Raw genomic sequence first — 25333 nt, 5'->3', positions numbered from 1 at the left:
CTCCTATTCTTATCACACCATCCTCTGAAGAGGTTACCCAAATTGCCAATAGAGAATAGGGACACCGACCACTCTGGCTTCTTCCATGCTGAACAGGGATGCAGTGTGAGGCAATTGGGGTACCCCTTCAGTGGGTCTATCTAAAAGACTACATCCAATTTTATGTGGGATCTGAACATTTGTTTGTGAGCTCTTTAAATTTGGGGATGAAATTTGGGAACATTTTCTTAAATATTTTTTAATTCCTTTCTTTTCTCCTGCAACTCCTAATATTTTTCAGTTAAATTTCCTTAACTAATCTTTCAATTTTTAATATTTTTTTACTTGCCAGAGATTTTTTCAAGTTTATATTTCTGGTATATTTGAATACTGAAGTTCCCTTCTTGTGGTTTTACTTCTGAGAGTTCCTCGAAAAAGTTGGACCAATCATGGTACTGTTGGCTCTTTTTCTTTCAATGTCTCTTCCTTACCCCATGGATTCTGATCTACTTTATTTTCTCTTTACCTCTAGGAATTGAATACAGAGCCTCCCTTCGAACAACATTCACCATGAAGTGTCTGATCTGTCCCAGTTTTCTAGCCCACTTCCTTGCTTGGAAGTAATCTCTTTCTCAAAAGAAAGAAAACAACAAAAGCAAATTTGTTTCTGTTTCTACCAGTATCTATATGTCCCTGGGCCAAGTCTTTGTTCTGGGACACATGAACCTATAAATCCCACTGGACACCTTGTGGACACTAGTATCTGTTTATAATAAGGCCATATGTGTACTGACCATGAGGTCTAAGCTCTGATGCCAACCACAGAAGACAGTTTAGGGTAGGCCAGGAAGTTGAAGAAGATTCAAAGAGTCATAGGTAGATATGACGTATTTTATTCACCAACACACATGCCACTAAGCAGGCTGATGTCAGGTACTCAGGCACATGCCAGCACATAGGTCGCACAGACAGGCTGGCACAAAGGCCACAGATAGGCACACAAAGGCCTATACAGGCTGCCTGGCAAGGGCAAATAGCAAAAGGCACATGCCTCTGACCTCAAGGCCTCTTCTAGCCTGTGCCAGCACGTGCAATACTATACACACACACACACACACACACATACACACACACACACACATAAACACACCCCACATAATTAAAAATAAAATTTTAAAAGTCGTATAAAAGAAATAAACTAAAGAAAGACCTGGTCCTGGCATGGCATGGCCCATGGGTCACGATGGCTCTGGCAGAAGGGAGGCAAGTAACCACAACTTCACAGCAACAACATGACCAAAGTCAGTACTTTCAAGGATGGAACCCATCAACAGACTGATGGGCTGGAGGAGGCCTGGAAGCAGAGGGTGTGTCCTTCTGATGAGCTCCTCCTCCAGCAACACATCCTGAGTTGGTCAGGAGCATCAGACATATGATGTGATACTTTGCCCAAACTGACCTGGAGACTCAGCAGATCTTCATTGTTTGGGTACTTTTAGAATTAGCAGAGGATTTTCTGTGCATGTCAAAGAATTTTAGAACGTGGACCTCACTTCCTGGCTAAAACCAGACTTTGTAAAATTAAGCAGTATTTACTGCTAAATATATACTATTTCTGGCAGCACTACCCTCCAGCCCTCTACTATATTCATGCTCTCCCCATCTCCCTGACTCTCACTCACTGAATCATCCACACACTGAGTGAGCGAATGGCCCTGGGGATGGAGACACAGCTCCTCACTGCTACTGATGGTCTGAAGAAGTCCCTTCATCCTTTAGGGATCTTAATCTTTAGGGACTGAATTCATGACTTTGCTGCAGAAAATAATATCAGCACAAGTCAGTATGAAGCCAAGTTGGTGTTTATTAAAAGAGATTTCAATATAGATTTTAATCATGAGGGTTAAGGTAAAAAAAAAGACACTCAGCAAGAAAGTAAAATATACTAGAGAACATAAATGTGGGTTTCTCAAAGAAAAGCCAGGCCTCCTTGTCTTTATAATAGCCGTGTAACCATTTTGGTGGGCACTGGAGCTAATATCTTCAGAGAGTGGCCAAGGAACCTAAATGAGGTCCTAGGGTGGCCCTGGAAGATTAAGAGAATTCTTCAGACTGCAAGCAGCAGCATGGAACAATGTCTCCACTGCCACTGGAAAAAAGGAGCCAAAAGTATGAGAAAGATATCAAAAGTTATAGGTATGGAAAAATGTTTTTGATTTAAAAGGTTGAAGGAAAAATGAAATTCTTTTGGAGAAGAAAAGATGTTAGATCATAAATTAGTTTTGTCATTAAAGTAAAAGATTGTTCCAAATGGAAATGGAAAAACAAGGATGAAACTAGAACGTTAAAATGTGTCATGAGAAGAGTTGTGATGGATAAAACTTAATATGTAAATTTGCAGACAAGTATGCCAGTCATCACTTATCAAAGAAGCTTCTTTTGCAACAGACTACTACTATTACAGAGTTCCACAGCTGGTCACACACAGAGATTGTCTGTAAAATTCCCAAACCTAAGTGACATATCCATAATGTAACATCTACCCCTAAGACTCATGGAACCTAGTAGAACACGAGGTAGAGAAAATACTAATGCATCTTTCAACTCTCATCAACAAAACTCCCTCATGCAACAGAGGGCAATGAACCCAGGCTCAAAGACCATTGTGGAAGAGGGGGTGGAAAGATTGTAAGAACCATGGGATGAGGTGCATAACCATATGGAAATAGAATCTCACAGGCTCCTGGGACCTTGCTCATATGAACCTACAGCAATGGTGTCAGCATACATGAGACCTATACAAACTCAGATAAAAACCTAGCATAGAACTGTGGAAATGGGCAGTAGGCCCCAATCTTAACTAAAGAACTATTGGGCAGCTGATTACTACTAGATAAGGAAAAGCTGATCTTCTTTAAGGGAGTGGCTCTAGATAGACTGACTAGACCCCAGTGGATGAACTTGCACTGAGGGATGTCAGAGACCCTAACTTGACTCAGTAGGCCTTAACCTAATTGACAGAATGCATAAAATCCAGTGGGGGAAGCTATGAGAGGGTGCCAGTAGGGAAGGAGGTATAAAGAGGACTGAGATGTGGCATATGAAATACACAAAAATTCAATAAAATATATATAATAAGTAAATAAAGGTTATATACTGATAGTCAACATTATTCTAAGTTGGAAAAAACTAGAAGCATTTCCTCTAAAATCAAGACCAAGACAAGGAAGTGTACATTTTCTACTTTTTTTTGCAGTATAGTACTTGAAGTCTTTTTTCTTTTTTTGTCTTTTGATATAGGGTCTTCCTATAGCCCCAGCTGACCTGGAACTCACTATGTAGACTAGGCTGGCCTTCGTCCCACAGAGACCTGCCTGCCTCTGTCTCTCAAGTGCTGAGATTAAAGACTGTACTCCCATACCCAGCATGCACCACCATGCCCGGTGCACTTGAAGTCTTAACTAGACAATAAGGCAAGATAAATAAATAAAAAGGATACAAATAGAAGGGAATTGATCAAATTGTCTCTATTTTCAGATGATATGATCATATACTTAAAAAATCCTAAGGCCTTTACCAGAAAACTCTTAGATGTGGCAAACACTTTGAGCAAAGTGGATGAAAAACCAATATCCAAGTCAGTAAGTAGGTTTCCTATATGCCAATAACAAACTTGCTGGGAAAGAAAAATAAATCAGGGCGAAAATATCATTAACAACAGCTTCAAAAACCTAACAGCATGCCCTGGAATAAACGTAACCAAGGAGATAAAAGACCTGTACAATGATCATTTTAAAGCACTGAAGAAATTAGATACTAGAAGAAGACATTTTAAAACACTGAAGAGATTAGATACTAAAAGACCTCCCATGACATGCTCCACAGAACTAGAAGAAAATAATTCTAAAATTCATATAGAAGTACAAAATACTGTATCACTAAAGCACAAACAGTAATACTAGCAGTGCCATAATAACTAACCTCAAATTATACTACAGAGCCATTGTAACAAAAACGGGACAGTACTGGTACAAAAAGAGACACATATCCTAATGGAATATAATAAAGAACCCAGATATAAACTCACACAGCACAGTCACATAATTTTTGACAAAGGTGCCCAAAACATACATCAGGGGAAAAAAAGACATCCTCTTCAACAAATGGTGCTGGGGAAAGTGCATGTTTGCATGTTCAAAAATGAAACTACATTTATTTTTCTCACCCTGTACAAAGAAGGCTGCTCTAAATATATCAAATACCTTAAATTTAAGACCTGAAACTTTGAAACTAGCAGAAGAAAACAGGTAAAACACTTTAAGATACAGCCATAATTAAGGACTTTCTTTACAAGGCACCAATGGGCAAGGAAATAATGGCAAGAATTGATAAATTCCTAAATTTAAAATCTATTCCTTTAGGAAAACATCAACTTTCTTATTATAAAATTACTACTGTACATCCTACAAAATGCACGAAGGTCTGTATGTGCCATTTCTGATAACGGGAATCACTATTATAAGGGAAATGAAGAACTACTAACTAAAAAGTAAGACTTGGGTAGAGAGCATTTTCTCAGTGAGCACCTCGGAGATGAAGAACTGAATGAATGACAACTGAATTCGCAGGATTTTACCAATCACTAAGGACACAGCATCAAAGACTCCCTTCAGCTTGGTGGACAGGGCCCCATCAGGCACTTCCAATCACTTCCTGTGCTATAGAACTACAGGAAATAAACACTTAGATTTGTGTTCCTTACCTCACACTTGTGCCAGTATCTGCTGAGCACATGTCCATGTGGACTTCAGAAAAACTAGGCGATATGCATTTTCAGCTCCATCAAGAACTGAGTACCCCAGGCAACTGAACCCAAAACCCCTGACATCATTTCCACTAATTCTCACTGTTTAATAATATAGTCCTTAACCCCTTTCATATTTTGTTATCTTAAAAACTGGGGTTAAATATGTGGGTTTTCATTAGTATAATTTCCTATGTGCTAGAAATAATACTGATCTTGGTTTTCTTGTGAAACTAAATGGTACTCTGTCCTCTCATTAATCATGCTTTTGCTATAACTATTTGCCTACCCAGACCTCCTACCTTGCTTGAAACAAGCCTTCATGTTTGAAATGATTCAAAATTTCAGTACCTTCATAAAATAATTTTCTCATTCAGTGCAATTTGGATTTAAGAATTCAGTTTTTAACTGAACAAAAAAAGCTATTTTAAATCTTTCAAGAGGTACTTGATTGCGAAGTACTTCTATTTGGGATCCAAACACCTGGAGTCAAAAAGCAACAGAAGTTTTTCCTACTAAGAAAAAGGAGGAAATACTAACTGGGTCCAAAAATTGGATCAGTATGTTGCTATTAGTATAAAAAAAATGTTAAGATATAGCACATCAAAGATGCTGGGAAGCCCTTTGACATACTTGGACTGCTGCCTACCTTGAGTAACTTGAGCTCTATTGACTTTTGTTAGGGATACTCAAAGAGTTTTTGGATTGATTTTCTTCAACCAAATCAGTCTCCAACACCAACAGCATTCAAGGTGTGCTTGTTTTTAAAAAATCAAAATCAACCAACTGCCAAAGACAAAAGAGACTTCACTGGAGGTATTGGTACTAGATTAAAACTTTCAGAGCAAGTTAAATTTGCTCACCCACAGCCCATGTCAGAGGATTTACTCAAGTCCTGGACGTGGAGCTGGTGAAATTGGTGACATGTGAGTCTGGATGATGAGACTTTGCGTTTTGAGTGCATATTGTAATGGGATGAGACTAGGAAACTTTTGGATGTGGTGAATGCTTTTTTGCTCTGGGACAAACATGCGCCCGTAAGGGCCAGTGAGGAGGCCTTGAGGACCACCTGGCTCACAGTACTGGCCGCCTCCTGTGGATGGACCTCGGATTGCAGAATACTTTGCTAGCTTCTGCGAGATGCAGATGGGTAAGAACGTTCCCTAGAGGCGGTTTGCCAGTATCATTGGTTGTCTGCAGGGACCCGGATGCAGACCAGTCAGATGGAAGGCGCCGGGGCTCAAGAATCAGGAGTGGGCGGGTGCGGGGCCTTCCCGCTGGCTGCTCTGCTCTGGCTCAGTCTCCTGCCCCAACATGCCAACACCGCCTGGCCTGCGAGGGTCACCAGAAATATCACGAAGACCACTGTGAGGGTCACCAGAAACATCACAGAGGCCCGTAAGACCACTGTACCCTTGTCAAAGGGTAAGTGGGCAGGCTCAAGAGTGGACCTCAAAGGAAGAGCCAGGTTTCCAGTGGGCCTGCCCCCTCCTCTTGTGAAATGGGGACTGGAACTTATACAGGATGCCCCTCTCCCAGTCTGTCTCTTTTCCATTGATCCCAAGCTTCCTTGGTTCAGGGTCAAGGTCCTGCACTAGGCTGAGTGTTGTACCACACTCTTCATGGGGTTGCCATGAAAGGCACACCCACTCAGATGATCACGACCTCGAATAACATCTCTGCCAGCTTCAGCTTCTGCCTCTTCAAATAGGGCGGTACTCCTATGTAAATAAGATCTGAAGAGAGCCAGGTGACACCCACCTCTGTGCTGCACCTCTGCTCTGTAGCCATTTCCTAAGAGTCAGCCTCAGGCTGATATCCCACCCCTCCCCATACCATCCAGGAAACTCTTTGTCATCTGATCCATGCCACTTCACCCTGGACCTTAGATATGCCCAAATAGGAAGGAAGAGGTGGGGCTATGGTGTCCCCTGGGTCCTGTTGATGCTGTCATTTGGAGCACAAAGCACAAGCATCCTGAATTCAGGTGCCTGGTGGCTGGGATTATCTCCACAGTGTGTGGCAAGACCAATTTCAAAGGGAAGATCTTTGGTGGTCAGATGGCAAAGCCTGAGTGGTGGCCATGGCAAGGTAGTCTGCACTTATATGGCAGGCACATCTGTGGAGCCGTCCTCATCGACAAAAATTGGGTAGCCAGCGCTGCTCACTGTTTCCAAAGGTATGAGTTCCCTCTGTGGGACCCTGCTGCTGGGAAGGGCTGCAGGAGAGAGGCGCTAGGTAGGAAGGAGAGGAGTGAAGGGTTCACAGCAAGCTTTGTTCTGAGACAACTTGCTGTCAGTAGGAGTCCCCTGTGCTGTTCCCCTGCCCTTGACCCAGTGGTCAAGGACACTGGGCCTGGACAGCCATCCCTGTTCATCTTCTGACTCTCCTCACCTACAGTCTGGGTCCCATCTCACTGACATCTCACATTTCATCTCCCACCTTAGGGATGCCCTGTCCCCCTACCCCAAACTTACCAAGTTAGTGTGGCTGTCACAGTGAGTGAACATTACTTCGAAATAGCTAACTGAAAATTAATTTGCTCCAGTTGTGATTATCAATGCATGCTGGAAAACAGATTTTAGGTCCAAGTGGCTACCTTAAGTCTCGTCTTTTGTCTTCCTTGGGCATTAGGAATCAAAGCCTTGTTCCATACTAGGATACTTCAGTGTCTGCTCACCCCTGGTTGTACAGTCCCGAAGAAAGTGGCAGGCCAGGCTCTCCATGTAGAGATGTTTGGGTCCTGGCCTAGCCAGATATAGCACAGGCTCCAGTGTTCGGTTAAAGTGACAGTCTGGGATTTATTTCCAGGGCTGGACACAGTCAGGCTCTGTGTGAACAAGCATCCTGCCTCCTTTGGCCAGGGCTCTCCACTGGTCATCCAGAGTATGCCTACTGGAGGTTCATCTAGACTCAGGTCATCCTCACGTTCCAGCTAGTCCTGTCTGAAGGCGTCCTGGGACTGTGTGCCTATAACCTACACCATAGATTTTTGTATCTACCGTGCACTGAGGAAAATCGGGGTACCACTATCCTCACAGCTAGAGGGAGGGATGAAGCTAATGGTCTATCTGCTAGCACAGTCAAACAGATAGGAGGCTAGGTTCCTCATCAGGTATGTCCTGGGCTGACTCTGTGCCCACAGGGAGTAAGAAGGACCACTTGGTGGAACCACATGGGTTCAACTTACAAACTCAGTACCCATGTGTGCCAGGGCCCATGTGGGTCCTGAGGGAGATGTGTGATACCCACCTTGAAACTTCTCACCTATCATAAAAGCGAGGCAAAGGCCATGTCCCATAGTAGACCATTAAGCAATGTCAGGGAGATGCCATGAGTTGCCCAGAGTAGGACGTGGAGCTACAGGGACCCTGAGGGAGGAATATTGAGACATGAGGACTGAGCACATAGAAGCAATATACCAGCAGATGTATAGAAAAGTGATTTGTGTTCCAGACACAGTAAGTTTCCATGCACTCTTTCATTTCCTCCACAAACACTTGCTGAATGCCCATGGTCATGTGGGAAGATAACCTTGAGAGAAGACTGTGTGAGGGTTGGGGTATGGGTCATGCCATCCAGGATGTGGGCCTTAGAAACAGTCATACGGTCATAAGGCTGGTCTGATCAGGGCTGGACATGAATAAGTCCAAGATGAAGGGGTGCAGTTTGATGTGCCTCAATTACTTTCTCTGGAAGTGAAATTCACAGCTCCTTGGATTCTGGAATATTCTGGAGAAGCCAAAGGAAGCCTTTAAAAGACCAATGTCTTCAGGCCATGGGCAGCCATCCTGCCCTTCAAGAGAAGGACCAACCTAGTATTAGGAAAGGTGAAACAGCTGAATGATGGGGATGTGGGGATGTGTGATGCGACTGCCTGCAGGGAGGGCAGGCAATCAGGACAACACTTAGAGCTGCTGCTCCCTCAATAGGTCCCACGACCCATCTGACTACCAAATCCTGCTAGGGTACAACCAACTGAACAATCCCTCCAAGTACAGCGTGCAGGTGACAGTGTATAAGCTCATTGTCCACAAAGACTATGGGAAGATCCACCACCAGGGGAGTGACATCGCCCTGATGCAGTTACACACACCTGTGGAGTACAACACCCATGTCCTTCCAGCCTGTGTCCCAGAGAGAAACACCAGGCTCCCCACTAACAAGCCGTGCTGGACAAGTGGCTGGGGGATGATCACTGAGGGCCGTAAGTACACAGCTGGCACAGGGGGTGAGGGGCAAGAAACTGTGGAGGCCTTTTCAGTGTTTTTGAACCTCAGTTCATGGTCAAAAACAAGCCTCTAACGTTCAAATCAGAAGCTCTTTGACCCCAAACTATTCAGGACTCAGGGCTCTGAGTATGCTTGACCCTGCACACTGCAAGGCTCTGCCAAACATTGCTTGCTCTGCCCTGGCCAGGGAAAGCAATGGATAGCTTAAGGAAATGACAGCACCCTGTTCTCTCTGGTCTGGGACAAGTTGGGGTGTTTATGACTGAGGGATATTTGGCTCTGTGAACCTCCCCGTCCAGCCCTTAAGGCAAGGAAGATGTGCTGGTCCTGTCAGCTTGCACAATTGCCCCTGTGAAACACTGTTCTGAGTTCAAGAATTCAGTCACCAATGGAACAAAAGCCTTACGGAGGGGTAGTAACACTCTTCCTGTCCTTTTAAGAGTACAGGATAACTATTTGCACCTCATTTGCTTCATATTGGGTATTCTGTGTCATCTGGAGATGTGGGAAATGTGCATGGGTTCTGTGTACACACTACGCCATTTTATATACAGGAATTCAGTGTCTATGGAATTTGGCATCCTAGGTCAGTGGGGAGGAATCTGCTGTTAGCAAGGAACAACTGTGTCTTTTCAGATTGAAAGTGCAAAATTATTTGGCATGTATTTTTACACAGGGCTGAATGCTTTTAAGAAAATATAATGGTGAGTGAAATAAATTGAATGTAAATATGGCATGCACTTTAGGGTCAAATACCTGGTAGGGCATTTAAGAGCATGCGTGACATCCTTTATCCTACACATGAGTTACTCTGAGCTAGAGTTACTTTGAGGGCATGAATTACTTTGAGGTAGAGGATAGCATCACCATCCCTGCTCCTGGCTTCTAAGTGTCAGTCACACAGGCTAGTCATTAGAACAATGGCTCCCCAGCATTAGAAGGAGTGGAGTGCATTCTCTGAGAGCAGGTAGGTTCTCCAGGTCAGGCCAGAGCATCAGAGTTGGGGTACCAAGGAAAGGTGTGGGCTGGGACAGCCCCTAGGGTGCACAGAAGTGGCCTTCTGTCGTCTTCTGCCATGACCTCCCCTGACCACAGTTTCTGGGCCTAGATACGGGCCTGGGTTTGCTACACACCCCTGAGAGTGCAATGGGCCCTGCATGGAGTGAGCCCTCCACTGTTCCCATGAGGGGATACCTGGCCAGGAACCAGGAAACAGAAACCATGTTTCCAGGTCCAGCAGCTCCATGAGACTAGTCAGTCTTCTTGTCATGCTCCCAAGCCTTCCTGGCTGTGTCATGTGCTGCTGGTCTACCCAGGCTAGGTTCCCAGGCTCCACCCTCCCTGCCTCCAGCTTGGGCCTCACAGAGCAGCCAGAGTTGTTTGAAAGCCAAGAAGCCTCTCTCTTTGCTGCCCATGTCCTTAGCGCACAGTCCCAGGCCCACAGCCTGGTGAGGAGACCCTACCTGCTGGGGCCTTACTGGGATCACACCCCATGTTTTCAACCCCCACTTTTGATCCAGGGCAGTCACACTGATTCCCTGCTGGTCCTGCCTTCCACAGACCCCCATGCAGGCTCTTAAATGCCATTTCCTCTGGTTATTGTATGTCTGTGGGAAGACCTTTCCTGCCCCTGTGGCCTAGAGTGGCTGCCCTCCACCAGCAATTATCCTGGAGAGGGAGCTGGCATCTGCCACATCTGTATCTCACATCCAACTCCCTCCAACAGAATTTGCACCTTATCCCCGCCAGTTGCGGGAAATCGAGCTCGTCCTTATGGACAATGAGATTTGCAAATCATTTTTCCCACCACCATTCCCTGGTGCCACTAATCAGTTCTACGTATATGAGGATATGGTATGTGCTGCAGACTATCAACTAACGAAATCCATCTGCAAAGTAAGTGAGCCAGGCTCAGATGTTCAGTCAAGCTGGCCACCTCCTTACCCCTGTACTGTCCATGTCACTTCCCTTATGTCTTCTGAACCCTGCCCCTGCTCCATCTTCCTCTTTATGAGCTCCAGAAGACCAGGAGCCCATCCTATCAGTTTGGTTGTGACTTTTAAACATGTTGAAGACTAGGACACTAAGAAATTGGCCTTACTTGTACTGCTTGAGAGATTTTCAGAAACCTAAACAGTGAGCCAGTGACATAGCTCAGTGGGTCAAGGCACCTGTAACCAAACCTGAATTTGATACGTGGGAATACGTGGTGGAAGGAGAGAACCAGTTCTTACAGATAGTCCTCTATCCTACACACACACACACACACACACACACACACACACACACACACTGGAATATGCTAGGTGTGGTGATGCATACTTGTAATCCCAGCACTCAGGACACAGTGACAGATCAACACCTGTGAGATCAAAGCCAGCCTGGTCTACATATTAAGTTCTAGGGTAGCTGGGGCTGCAAGGAGATCCTGAATCTTTAGACAAATGAATAAAACATAATATAAAATAGAAAATTGGTATGCAAATATACCCAGAACCCAAAGTGTCCTCCTCACTCCTTTTTCCCTTCCCTTGCTCCCAGAATATCTCTGTCTTGGCTTCTGAGATGCCATGGATTCACACTAGGGCTTTACCTGAATGCATATCAGATGCAGGCTTTCACATGATCTCTTTTCAGGCACATGATGCTGTAATGTTTATCCATTCCTCCGTGTGGATATACTGCACTCTTGTAATCCATTCCTACCCTGGAAGTATCTAGACAGTTTCTGTTTGAGGTCTTTGCAAATGGCCCTTCCCTGAACACCCTAGGGTGTATGTTTTAGTACAGAGGGCTCATGCTGGCCATGAAATTGGCATGCCATGAGATATGCACACATTCATCTCTTGTACATACTACAGGAAACTCTCCAATCCTGTTGCATCAATTTGCACTCCCACCTGCAGTACTCTACATTACACCAATATTTTAGTTTATCTGCCCTTTTCACTTTAAGCATTGTTTGTGATTGTTCATTTGCATTTCTCTGGTGACTAATGAAGATCAACATTTTTCCATATGTCAGTTTTTTTGTTTTTTGTTTTTTGTTTTTTCCTGTGAAGTGCGTTTACAAGGTTTTGGGGAGGGGCTGTTTTTGACACCAATGAGATCATGTCTTTCATATTGAGTTGTAGGAACTCTTTATATTGAGGGTATGAGTCCATTACTAGGTTTGTGTACTATGAGTGTACACTCTGTAAGGTTTCTGTTTCATGTGGAGAAACTGAACCCAAAGAGGAAGTGGACAACTGCAGGTGAGGAAAGGACCCTGACCTTGAGAGCCCTGGTCCCTCAGGCATCCACACTTCTCTTGTGCCCCTCCCTGTTTCTCTTTTTTTCTTCTTTCCTTGACTATCCTCTTGGCCCAGAAACATATCGCTTTATACTTTATGTGCATCCTCCTTCTCCTCAAGGCCCCTCCTGATTCTCAGCGCCTTCTTCCCAGCAGGGCATACCCTACAGTATCAATGTGTGGCTTTCCATGCTTAATGACTCTAGCCCTCAGCCCACTCCATCAGTCAGATGCTTCTTTGCTCCTGGATCCTTTGTTCTCTTGTCTTCTTAGGTTTTTATTGCTGTGCTAAAGCACTAACAAACCAACTTGGGGACGAAAGGGTTTATTTAGCTTACAACTTACAGCCCATTATCAAGGGAAGCAGAAGCGGAAACTCGGGGTACGAATCTGGAGGCAGGAACTGCAGCAGAGACCACAGAGGAACACTTTACTGGCTTGCTCCTCTGGCTTGTGCTCAGTCTGCTTTCTTCTACCTGCCCAGGGTTGACACCACCCACAGTGGCCTGGGCACTTCGACATCACACAGCAGTTGAGAAAACACCCCACAGACAGGCTCACAGTCCAATCTGATGGAGGCCATTTCTCAGCTGAGGTTCCTTCTTCCCAAGTGTGTCAAGTTGACAACCACAGCTTAACCAGAACATCTCATCTTTCTGACACCAGGGCCCACAACCTGTCTTACTGTTCTTGCCTTGATTTTTGTTGTTGCTGCTATTTTTAGCTTTGTCTGTCTGTCTGTCTAAAAATGATCTTATATAGTCAAGCTTGGCCTTGACCTTGAAATCCTTATGCCTCAGTCTTTGGAGTATCAAGATTACAGGAGTACTACACCCAACTTGCCTTGCATTTAAAAATAATGAAAAGTTCCACAGTTTACATGTGGAGGTCAGAGGGCAACTCATAGGAGTTGGTTCTCTCCTTCTTCCATGTGGATTCTGAAGATTGAACTCATCCTTTAAGGCTACAGCAAGTGCCTTTACCTGCTGAGTCATCTTGAAAGCATGGCTTTGCATTTTCAGTGAAGATGAAAGGTCATTCCTGTGTGCTAAAGAGTTCCAGTCACCCACTGCCATCCTTTCCTTGTAACCTGTCCTCACAAGTCCAGCAGCCCTGACCCAGGAGCCCACAACATGTATTTAGAACCTGTAGCAGGGTCTACCAATGGTTGGCTACTCTCAAGCCTCACAAGCTCCTTCCAGTTTGAGCCCAGAGAAGCCCTGTGATGACCTAGTTAGCACAGCCTATCAGGGGCTCTTTTATCACTTGGTCATGTCTGCAGGTTGAGCCCACATGGACATGCCAGCTCTGTGCTTCCTAAGCATTTTGTGCACACAGAATGTTCCACCACGTGATTTAGCATGATGGGGTCCATGTTCTCTTGAGTGCTGCTTTTGGCTTATGACATGGGAGTACTGCACGCATGACTCCAGGGACCTGTTAGTCTCTAGGCCCTGCTGTATTTGGAGACTCTAACTGAAACCCTGAAGCTCCCTGTGGTTCTGCCTGTCCCCTAGTTGGGCCCATGTGACAGCTCTTCTCTGCTCAACGAATCCACCTGCTTGGCATCTTCTAAAGGAGTTCAGCCAATGAACTGTGGAATTACTTGTGGCTTCATTAAGTATAATACAAAGGCACAGGTAAGATACTGTGCTGGGACAAGGATTCAGCTAAAAGCCACAGGCCAGGTCTCCAGATTATCCAGTCAACTATCCACTCTGTGGGACTTCAAAGTCACCTTCTTCCACATAAATAGCAGGGCAGAGGACAGATGTCCAGTTCTTGGAATCCCCACTAAGTGGTTTCCAGGGTCCCCAAGGCAGCTTTGTGGAATGAGGTTCTAAGCCCTTCCCTGAAGATACTGACCCCAAGTGACCTCCCACACTTGGATTTTTAAAATATATTTTATTTATTTTTATGTGTATGAGTATATTTCCTGTATGTATGTAAGTGCACCTGTGTCCTGCAATACCTGCAGAGGTCAGAAGAGGTAAGAGGTTAGATTCCCCTGGAGCTGGAGTTACAGACCATTGTTAACCACCTTGTGGGTGCTGGGAATTGAACCCTGGTCCTCTGCAAGAGCAACCAGTGTTCTTAACCACTGAGCCATCTCTCCAGTCTGCTGAATTTGATACTTCAAATTAATACTTGAATTTTTAAAATTGCCCAAGAGAACCTGATGAGTACCACTCAGACAGCAGAGAACCCTGGTGCCCCTCAAGTCCTCTTCAACATGATCAATATGTGTTTCACCCTTTCTTAGACCCATATTTATGTACTCTCTTCTCCTCAGGGAGATTCCGGGGGCCCCCTTATCTCCTTAATGAATGGTGCCTGGTACGTGGTAGGGCTGAGAAGCTGGACCACATCATGTGAACTGCCAGTCACCACCCCCAGCGTCTTCACCAGGGTCTCCTACTTTGCCAACTAGATTAAGGAGAGCAAGGATGCATCACCTGATCCACAGCCAGAGAAACCCAAGCCCCCCAGTGTGATTGGCTGGATCAATCAAGTTCCAGATCAAGGTACTGTCATGAAGCCCAAGATCTGCACAGCCCTGCTGTCTTTTCAGGTCTTACTGCCAAGGTTGATTTAGCTCAAGAATCTGGGCTGGGCCCGCAGTGCCCTGACAGCATGTCCTGCCAGTCTCTTCATCAAGCCCTGTCCTGCAGCTTTGCATCTGTGAGCTCACCTATCCATCTGCGGCCGTACTTCTCCTAGGCATGAGAAAATAAAACCAAGTAAAGAAACATCTAGGTTTTTTAATCCCACTAGTACCACTTCATGCTGCTCTGGACTTCCAGCTCCCCAATACCACAATGCTCACCTTGGACGGTGGACAGAGACAACCAGGCAGCTTCCCATGCAGCTGAGTCTCTGTCCTTAGATAGTTGGATTCCACAGGCTAAGGTCCCACTCCTGCTCCCAAGACTGTGTCTTCTTTCAGAAGAATGAGCCATAGTGCTGAGCCAGGGTCCCCCCACATGGCTGGAGCAGCTTATGTTCCTGAAGCAAGCCCCAGACTGGGTGTGAAGAGTATTGTTCAGACCCAGAGGTCACAGAAGCTCTTCTGGAGAGGTTGACAGTTACTGTGAGGGTCCCCAAGGTCTGAGATCTCAACAGCAATCCTCAGAGCACATCTGCAGGGTTTAGCAATCAGCTGCTGCCCCCATCCTGACCCCACCATCCCTGTCTAAGAAGCCCAGCCCCCAAACCCTGTGGGCTTGCTTCATCCTGCATTGGCTGAGGCTTGGCAGACCCAGGAATTGCTGGATTAGCACTGAGCTGACCTGAAGACCTGTCTGTATCACCACATCCTCGTGAATCAGTATGGGAGTGCAGTAGGGCCTCATAGCCCTACTTTTTAAAAAAAAATATTTTATTTATTATTCTTTTATTTTATTTGTATGAGTGAATCGCCTCCATGTATGTGATTGTACCTATGTCACACAGGTCAGAGAGAACTTCGGATTCCCCTGGAACTGGAGTTAAGGATGGTTGTAGCCTTAAGGAACTGGAGTTAAGGACGGTTGTGGGTGCTGGGAATCAAACCCAGGTCCTCTGCAAGAGCAGTCAGTGCTTTTAACCGTTCTTCAACCTGAACTCTTGATAAGGGAGTCCCTGGGTCACTGCAAGCCCATGGTGCCCTGAGAAAAATTTAAGTGCCTAGAGCAAATCCTTTCCAGTCCTGTGGGAATGTCCCAGACCCTCCCCAGCAAGCAGAAACAAGACAACTGGTGTGAACACCAGCACACTGTGCTTGGTTCAGAGCCTCTGCTGTTCATGTCAAGGTTTCTAGTGTGTGTCCTGCCCCTGCCTCCCTCCTTGCTTCCTGTGGATTCTGGCTGTACTCCTGCTCCTATCACTGAAGAAATGATTGTGAAAGGAGGCAAGGTTTATTTGGGCTCATGGTTTCTGAAGTTTTGGTCCATGGCTTATCGTCACTGTTACTCTGGTCTGTAGTGACACATCACATCCAGATCAAATGACAGGTGAGGTCTGCTTACCTCATGGTGGCTGAGAGGCAAAGAGGAAGAGGAAGGAGCTGGGATACAAAGATCCCCTTCAAGGGTTGACACCCACTGACTTAACTTCCTTTTACTAGGCCCCATCTCCTAAAGGTTCCAGGATCTCTCAATAGAGCTTCAGGCTGGGACCAAGCCTTTAGCATAATGGACCTTTGGGGACACTTTAGATGCAAGTCTTTACCCTGACCTTATGACATCAAGGGTTTACACAGTGAGAAAGAAGCATTCTCTTCCTCTCAGTGGATACTTTCTGGTTCCACAATGGGGTCCTGGGCCTCCAAGGTGGGAATTCATACTTGGTCAAGTCAGATTTAGAGTGTCTGTCACCCACTCTACCCACCATGGCCTTCCTTCAGCCCATGATGGCCTCATGTTGGCTGGGCTGGGGTTCTCTCATATGAGGGAAGACTCATGCTTTGTCTGTCAACAAGCGTGTTCTTGTGCAGAGTATGGAGATATAGCATGGCCTGAAGGCACTGGGTCTATGAAGAAGCCACCTCTGCTGAAAACCAGTCTGCTTAACCTTAGTGACTAGAGCGTCCTGATGGTGGAGACAGAATGTTGCAGATTGGGGGCACAGTGTTCTTGGATTAACTTTAATTCTTTTTAGTAGTGATTTGCTATCAACCTCCATATCTGACCAAGAGTCCTCATGATTCCTAAATAAAACTTGAAATATGTCATTAATCTTAGCTGTCCTCTATTCTCTACCAGCCCTAAAACTAAAAATGATAGGACTCTCCAACCCATAGTTCCTCATCTTTTAGCTCATCTACCTTATGACCCCCAAACATAATTGGTAAGTGTACTGATTCTTGACTGCCTTTTGTTCTCGTGACTAGGAGTGTACATGTTACATCTTCTAGGATGGGCCATGCCACTCAGAACAACTTGAACCCGAGTTCCCAGGGCACCAGCATTCACATTTGACTCAGAATTAACTATTTTCTTCTTTTCTTTCACTGGAGTTATTTTATGCTAACACCTGCCCTGTGAATTTCCTGGGGTCTCTTCTCATCCTGAGGGTCAGGCACACACCAGTGTGTACTGCAGCCCTGCTGGATGACAGTGTGATCTCCACTCTTCACCCCAGGACTATATTCCCCCTAAGGAGTTTGGGATTTAGTCAACCCTTACTGCAATGACTGTACTGTCTACCTTTGTCCCCAGGAGACAGTATAGCTTTAGATTGAATTGACCCTTACAATATATTCTACTCTGTACTGAGGTGGGGGTGAGGAAGTGACCCCTAGAATTGAGAATCCTACTGGTTTTATCCTCCTTTATTATTCTATTACTATTAAGGTAAGGTAAGTAGTTAGAGGTGAGAAGACCAAAATGGTTGGGCTTTGAGAAAACATTTAATGGTCTCCAATTTAGAGTCTGTTCAGGAGGGAGTCTTGCTGTTCAAGGGCCTGGACCTGGTCCACAAAAGGCTTGTGCATTAACCACTCATGGCACACCCCATGATTTTGAAAGGAGCTTTTAGCAAAAGGGCTGGACACCTAGCAGTGGCACCCACCACCATTGAAAGAAGTAAAAACATCAACGTTGGAAGGTGATGGAGACCAAGGAAGTGGTTGTAGATGAAAAAAATAAAAGTCAGGCACCATGAAGTCTCTCAGGCAGGTCACGTACTGGTCAAGAATTCCAACTCACTGATAAGTAAGTTTTATGGTTAAGACATCTGGCTTACTGATAAGTAAGCTTCCCGCTCTCCCCGTAGCATTTTGTAATAGTTTAAATTAACCAATAACCGCGTTTCTGCTTCTGTATCCCGCTTCTGCTCTATAAAAGTTCCACAAACCCGACCTGAGGGGCGCAAGTCCCCCGAGGAGACTTTGTGCCCACAGGTACCTGTGTACTAAATAAACCTCTTGCTGTTGCAACCCGAAGGCTGACTTGTCCTCTGTGGTTTCACTCTTACATAGATAGTGGTAGAGAAGGAGAGGCAGAATAGGCAAAGGCTTCAAGTGGAAGGTTAGGAGGCAGGGCCCAAAGAAAGAGATTGGTCGTCTTTACATGTTTTTTCATTGTTTCCAAACATGTGCTGATAAGAATCACTCCCTTAGGTGTTGTCTCAGAGTCAGTTCCTCTATAAAAGGTCTTGGATTGTTCTTCTGCCTTTTACTGAAAGAACAGAGTGCCTCAGGACATCAAGGGATCAGCACTTTATGGTGACATACTCCTGGGCAAGGCTTTATGGTTCCATGTAAGCCAGGAATGGGGACTAATCTCCAATATCTAGAGGTATCTCTGTCTTTGGCATCTAAGGTGATTACTTCTGGGAAGGTTTCTGGCCGGAAAACAAAAGACTAAGGAAATTTTTAAAAAGTACGGGCCAGAAATTCAGATTGGGCAGAGAGCAGTACTAACAGGGAATGTGGCCCAACACTGACACTTAAAGCCTCAGGTAGGCTCCTTTCAAGTGCTTCTATCCAGATAAAGCCATGCCATAGGCACAGAGCCTTGGGATGACTGAGAGTGGAGACTACACACTTTACTCACATTGAAGTGCCACTTTTTACAAAGAGTCGAGGTTTATGATCCAAGGCACAGCACCAGAAAGATGTGACTGGGCTGGAGCTCTTCTCGGTTCATGTCTTCTTAAAGAAAGAATTCAGCCACAAGACACAGACAGTTTAAGCAGGACTTTATTTAGCAAAATGAAGCAAAGTATAGCATACTCTAGAGTGTTCAGAGCAGGATGGCTCAAGGAGATAGTGGCCCACTGGGTTCTACACTGGTGTTTTTTTTTTTTTAACATTTTCATTAATATGAGGTTGGAGGCATATGCATTGGGATATGCTAACCCCTTTTCTCTCTCAAACCATAGTAGACCAGATCTCCCTTTTAGAGACTTCTTCCCATGAAAAACTTGAAAAGTCTGTAAGGGAGGGATATCAAAACCATAATGAAAGTGATATAATGAAGCTATGGGCTTTTTGGGAACACAGACCATTTAGTAGTACACATGTGGTAATTAGGAAAGTGCTATAGGACCTCAGTTTGCTTTTATAATTTTTTCTTTGATTTATTTTTATTTTATGTGCATGGGTATTTTGCACTACATGTGAGCAATGCCCAGGGAGGCCAGAAGAGGGCATCAGGTCCCATAGAACTGGAGTTGTTACCCACCATGTGAGTGCTTGGAGCCAAACCAGGTCCTCTGCAAGAGCAGCCAGTGCTTTTAATTGCTGAGTCATTTCTCCAGTCCCAGCACTTCAGTTTTTGATATAAAGTTAAATAGCTAACTTCAAGGATGCTTAACCACAAAGGGACATTGTGACCACCAGGAGGCATCACTACCATGATAAAGCTGCAGTTTCCTTGGTTACTGTCCTTCTAATTCCCTGCCCATCTGATGATCTAACCATAACCCACAGCCCCTGGATATTGTTGACATCAATATGCCCTGACTCATCTAGGAAACTAGGAGGAAGGTTCTGATGCATGCTGCCTCCAGAGCAGACGTGGTATGCACTCACATGGATGTGCTTGGTGTGCCATAGGGGTCTCCTCTTTGAAACCAAAAGAATAAAAATCTTTCAGTAGCATTAGCATCACTCAGTCACTTCCATACAGTGGAATCCATCATTATATATATATAGTGTGTATATTGCCTGCATGTATTTGAGTGCACCCATGTCATGCAATGCTGTGGAAGTCAGAAGAAGGCTTTGGATTCCTCTGGAACTGGAGTTAAGGATGGTTCATAGCCACCATGTGAGTGCTGGGAATTGAACCCAAGTCCTCTGCAAGATCAATCAGTGCTCTTAACTGCTGAGCCATCTCTCCAGCCATCAGTATATTTTAACTCAGGTGAAGGCCAACAGGCTGGAGACTCAGGAAGAGCCCATGATGCAGCTCAGATCCAAAGGCTTCAGAATTCCTCCTTGTCCGGGGAGATCAATGTTTTGTTATATTAAAACAATGAATAAATACATAAATAAATACCTCCAACCAGGGCTGGGGAGATGGCTCAGTCTGCAAGGTACTTGCTGTGTTGAACTTAGATTCCCCAGCACCCACATAGAAACCAGGCATGGTCATGTTGTGAACATAACCTCAGCACTGGGGAGGTAGAGGCAGGTGCATTCCTGGAGCTGACTGCTTATTCCATCTAGCTGAAACAGCTAGCTCCAGGTTCAGTGAGAGACCATGTCAGAAGCAAGGTGGAGAGCAACTGGGGAAGACACTTCACATCATCCTTTGGTCTTCATGTACATGAACACACACACGCATACACACCAGCATGCACATATACACATGAACATGTTCATACACCACACACAAAACATACATACTAAAAAATAGAAAAAAGACCTATTTAGAGTCCACAAATTTACAAGTTAAATTCATCTGAAAACACCCTCACAGCAGTGTTTGACCAAATGTCTGGCCAGCCCATCATCAAGGCAAGTTGACACAAAACTAATCACGTAGGGAGTTTTTCTGGAAATACATCCCACAATCACATTTGGACCCCAGAGACCTCTACCCTCAGGTCAGAGCACTGGATGACACACCCTCCAGTGTGGGGGCCTGAAGGAAGAGGGCTTTGCCACTAAGGGGAAAAGAAGGCAGGGCAAAAGGGAAGCTCACATTTGCAGTAGGACTCACTAGAGGCCAGTCAGGGAGCCTTGAGCTGTCATTGTGATCTCAGGTAGCAGAAGCACATGCAAAGCTTCCCTAGAGGATGGAGCATTCATCCTTGGTGCAAGGAACTCCAAAAGCTGGAACTATAAGAGCCATAACTAGCATGTGCTAAGAGCCATAACTAGCATGTGCTAAGCATACCATCAATGAATTGAAAGAAACCACTATAAATAAGAGAAGAAAGCTGGTATTTATTAGTCAGGGTTCTTTAGAGGAGCAGAACTGACAGAATGAATTTATAGGAGTATATATCAAAAGAATTCATTAATCTTTAAAATTGTAATGTGATATGGCACCTGCTTGACCATAGCTTTGCCATGTTAAAGTTTAGGCTGACTCTAGCCTCTGAAATTATCAGGCAGTTGGCACAGAGTATGGGAAGACACATCAGCAGGACCCCAGTTGTCTTGAGAAAATGTCAGTGTGTCAGAGTGCACCTGCTGACTACAGATTTATGGTTTCTGTAGGTTGTGCTTGGCTTGTGTGGCTCGAAAATTACTTATTCCTCCAAAAAGTGTAAGCCAGCTAGGGGTAAGACAAGGAGCACCCTGGGAAGAGGGGTGGAGTCATCTGTAGAGAGTTAGCATAGCGCTGAGATTGGAATGGGAAAAAGAAAGTGTGTGTGGCCACCAGGGCTATGCCTTGGAAGTGAGATGGGGCATTTAGAGACTTGGGGTGAGACCACGTGGGACACAGGCAAAAGCTAACAGAGACTGTGGGTGGGGCACAAAAGCAATCAGGAATAGCCTGCATGGCTTCTTTGTAAGTCATCCCCTCCCTACCTATCATAAAAGCCATGCAAAACCCACACTAAAAATGTCTTATGTTAGTCTGTGAGCCTTGGGGCTTTGGAGGGCTTGTGTGCAGAGCCTCCCAAGAAGGGAAAAGTAAGAAAATTTAGTGCGACAAATTGACATAGTCCTGCCAGATAAATGAACCACAAGAGTTCAGGAAGAACTTGGGGTGTGGGCCTGGGAAAGCAGCAGGTTCTGGCAGCATCTGCTGAGCCAATTGAAAGGGAGCCAGGTTCAGATTCCCAAAGAAGGGCAGAGATGAGTGCCACAAAGAGTCCTGTGAGATAATGCAACCCATCAGAGAGAAGCTGGCAGGAACCCAGGGGAGAGAGGGGTCAAACCCCATAGGCTTAAGGGGACCAGCTATACTTGCATACATTATACAATGGACCATGAAATATGCAATTAGAAGGATGCAGGCCACACAAACGAGGACCGAATCAAAATGAAAAATCCCAGGGCCACAGATGTGTTGTAAATGTGGGGAAATAGCTCAGTTGCTTAAAAAAAAAAAAAAAAAAAGAAGAAGAAAAAAAAAAAGGAGTCTGCCTCCACATGGATTTGAAAACTTAAAAGATTATAGAGAGTCTGGAAAAAAAAAAAAATCTTACAAAGAAGAACCCAGAGAGGTGGCATGGTCGCTTTGCATAATAAAAGATTTGCCCAAGACAGGGGAAGCTGAAAAGACTAGGGAGGTACTGGCAGACTCAGTTTCAGCCTCAGAGCTTGAGAGAAAAATAAACATTTTAACTTGTGTGAAGTTAAAGGACCCAGGAAAAAGGACAATACTAGTGATAAAAGAAACAACCTAAAAATAAAAGAAACAACCTAAAAATAAAAGTAACTAAAGCTGCCCCTCAGATTCAACCTTTGATACAAAAAGAGAGAAAAGCTAACAGTACTGTAACTAGGAAATACCCCACACTGGAGCTGTTAAAAGTAGGAAAGTCTTACAAACAAGCAATCAGAGAGCCCCTCACCACATGGCTCAAGAGGGTGTGGGACATGGGAGCAAATAACGTGAGTCTAAGTCCTTCAGAAGCTTCACAGCTGACTTATATAACTACCCATCTATCCTTGCAATATTGGCTGTTCAACCTAGGCCAAAGCACTGGGGAGCAGTCCTTAGTGGGATGGCTGGTGAAAGGCATTAAAGATACATTGTCGTCACCAAGGGAAACTCCCATAATTAACGGAGGCTGGTGGACTATAAAGGAGGAATAGGCGTTACTGAGAGAACTAGCTATGAGAAAAGCAATATATGAAGCCCAGTTCACTGGGTCAGATAAGATTGTGTTCACCAGAGCTGTAAAGGAAAGCTTAATTCAACCGGGACCTTGAGAATGGTGTAGAGCTTTAATGGTTTTGCTAAGCCCTTTAATGGGACAGGATCTTTGTAAAGCAAGAAAGGCTTTAGCAGATCTAAGTGACTCAAACAAGTGTGTAAAATGTGCCTGTAGAATAACAGAACACCCACCCTACAAGAGATATAAAAAAGACCAGACAGAAGAAATCGTCCGTTTGGGTCTCTCAAAGACATGTAGACCAGGCCAACCCCCTGTGTCAAGTAAGGCTACAGGCCCCAGCAGAGAAGCCTTTGCAAATATACTGTTTTATGAATATGGTACACCTAATGGGATATCTTCTAGACATTTGTATGTACATTCATGTCTTTTTAGATGTATCTACTTCCTTCCATTGGTCTCCATAGTAGGGGAAACACCACTGAGATAGATCAACCGCCACATCTTGAAGACGAATGATGGGAAAACCCAAGAAATCACCATCTTGCCATAATACAAGAGAGATTGCCCTGCATCTGCCCTCCAAGGCTCAGGGAAATTTGCAGAAAAGGCAGAAAGTTTGTAAGAGCCAGGGGAAGGTGGTGGGGTGTGGCCTAAAAATTACTTATTCCTCTGAAAAGTGTAAACCAGTCAGGCACAAGACTAGGAGCACACTGGGAAGACGGGTAGAGCCAGCTGCGGAGAGTCAGCATGGTGGCAAGATTAGAAGGGGAAAAAGTGATAGGTAAAAAGTTGACAGAGAATGAGCGAATGGATGATGAGGCACCGAGACACAGCTAAAACTCCATCAAAATAGGGTTTATTAGCAAAAGAACACATGGGATAGATTCCCTTCCAGGCATGGAAAATGTCTGCCTGGGTCTTCAGCTGGGGTCTTTTTAAAAGAGAGGCTTCTGCTTCCTGCAGAAGGCGGGAAGATGTATTTTTTTAAAGTTGGGTTGTCTGGGGTCTTGAGCTGGGGTCTTTTTAAAAGGGAGGCTTCTGCTTCCTGCAGAAGGCTGGAAGATGTATTTTTTTTAAAGTTGGGGGTGGGGTGGGAGAGAAGGACTGTTAAAACCTGTCCTCTTTAGAGATCAAAGGGGAAGCCTGCTGTGTTGGCCAAACAGTGGAGAAAAGTCTGCTTCTCTTGACTTCAAAGACCAAGATGCTTATCAGCTGGGCTCCCTTTCTCAGGAGCATGAGAAGTCCTTGAGACCCTGTTGGTGAGAGAGCGGGGCTATCTGAACCTTAACATTCCAGCCTTTTGTGTTATAGGATAGGGGGTGCCGTTGTCGTCTTGCTACTTCCTGCTGGGCAGGGTCGATGTGGGGGGGTAGGCTGGATTAGGGGTCGGTCAGACAGCAGGGGTTCCCTCTTCATGCATCTCGACAGGGTCCTCGATGGTTGACAAGCGCTTGTATACATGTGGAGGGAAGGAAAGTAACAACTGATTAAAATCAGTAAGAGTTAGTTTTTGGATTTGGTCCTGAAAATATCTGAAGAGGCAAGGAGCAATGGTTAGCACCAAGGTAATAGCTCATTTTTCATTTTTCTTTTTCTTCTGCCAGGGCTGAACTCGAGAGTGATGTACTCAGGATTTGTTTTCAGGCATTTTGCTAGCTGTTGGAATGGCTAGAATCAGTGTCAGTTACCTCTCAAAGGCTTCTAGATAGGGAGAGAAAACAAATTTAGACATCATTTCATTTTTTGGCTAGAACAACAGTGGGTTGCCTCCCTTAGCTGTAAGTGGGCACTACAGTATTGTAGACAAAGATTTGAAGTCTTACATCTGAGTAACGTTGTCTTATTAGGAACAAAATCATCAATGAGATATAATTGTCTAAGTAACATAAGAACTCACGTCTAATGTCTGGGTTGTGTAATCCCCTGAACCCTTAAAATATACTGATGACTTTAATTTTGATTATACTTTCCTTTTTAGTGTTTAAGACCATACTGTTGGCCCAAATAAACCAATTTATTTTTACTCTTAAGGTCATATAAGGATTTGGTCCTCAGGGACCACATGGGCTTGGGGGAGCCCTGGCTCCTTAGGCTTTTCTTTTACCAGTTTCATCTATGTGAAGATAAGTCAAAAGGTCTTGCTTGACCTGGGCTTTGCTTGGAAGCATGGAGGAAATGTTTCCTCTGTGTTGACCCTCCTCTTTGCAGACTGGAAACTGGTTCAAGTCCCTCTTCTGGGGTATTCATGGCCTCCCTGAACAAGAGGACAAGTGACTCACCAAAGTTACAGGACATTTC

The 25333-nt window shown here is 44.8% G+C and overlaps 1 protein-coding gene across 1 annotated transcript in view; it reads left to right on the top strand.

The window, feature by feature from the left end:
- LOC103746158 (serine protease 40-like) overlaps positions 1 to 14738 on the top strand; it is a 26508-nt gene extending 11770 nt beyond the window's left edge. Inside the window, exons 2-6 of the mRNA XM_008848277.3 lie at positions 5984 to 6208; positions 6800 to 6962; positions 8716 to 8990; positions 10742 to 10911; positions 14601 to 14738. Of these exons, the coding sequence (XP_008846499.3) occupies positions 5984 to 6208; positions 6800 to 6962; positions 8716 to 8990; positions 10742 to 10911; positions 14601 to 14738 (971 nt within the window). The remainder of the gene's footprint in view (positions 1 to 5983; positions 6209 to 6799; positions 6963 to 8715; positions 8991 to 10741; positions 10912 to 14600) is intronic.
- Positions 14739 to 25333: the final 10595 nt, after the last annotated feature.

Source organism: Nannospalax galili, unplaced genomic scaffold, assembly GCF_000622305.1.
Source record: "Nannospalax galili isolate Female #2095 unplaced genomic scaffold, S.galili_v1.0 scaffold224, whole genome shotgun sequence".
NCBI classification, from domain to species: Eukaryota; Metazoa; Chordata; class Mammalia; order Rodentia; family Spalacidae; genus Nannospalax; species Nannospalax galili.
The sequence above is the reverse complement of the archived record's forward strand: the minus strand, read 5'-3'. Positions and strand labels throughout refer to the sequence as shown.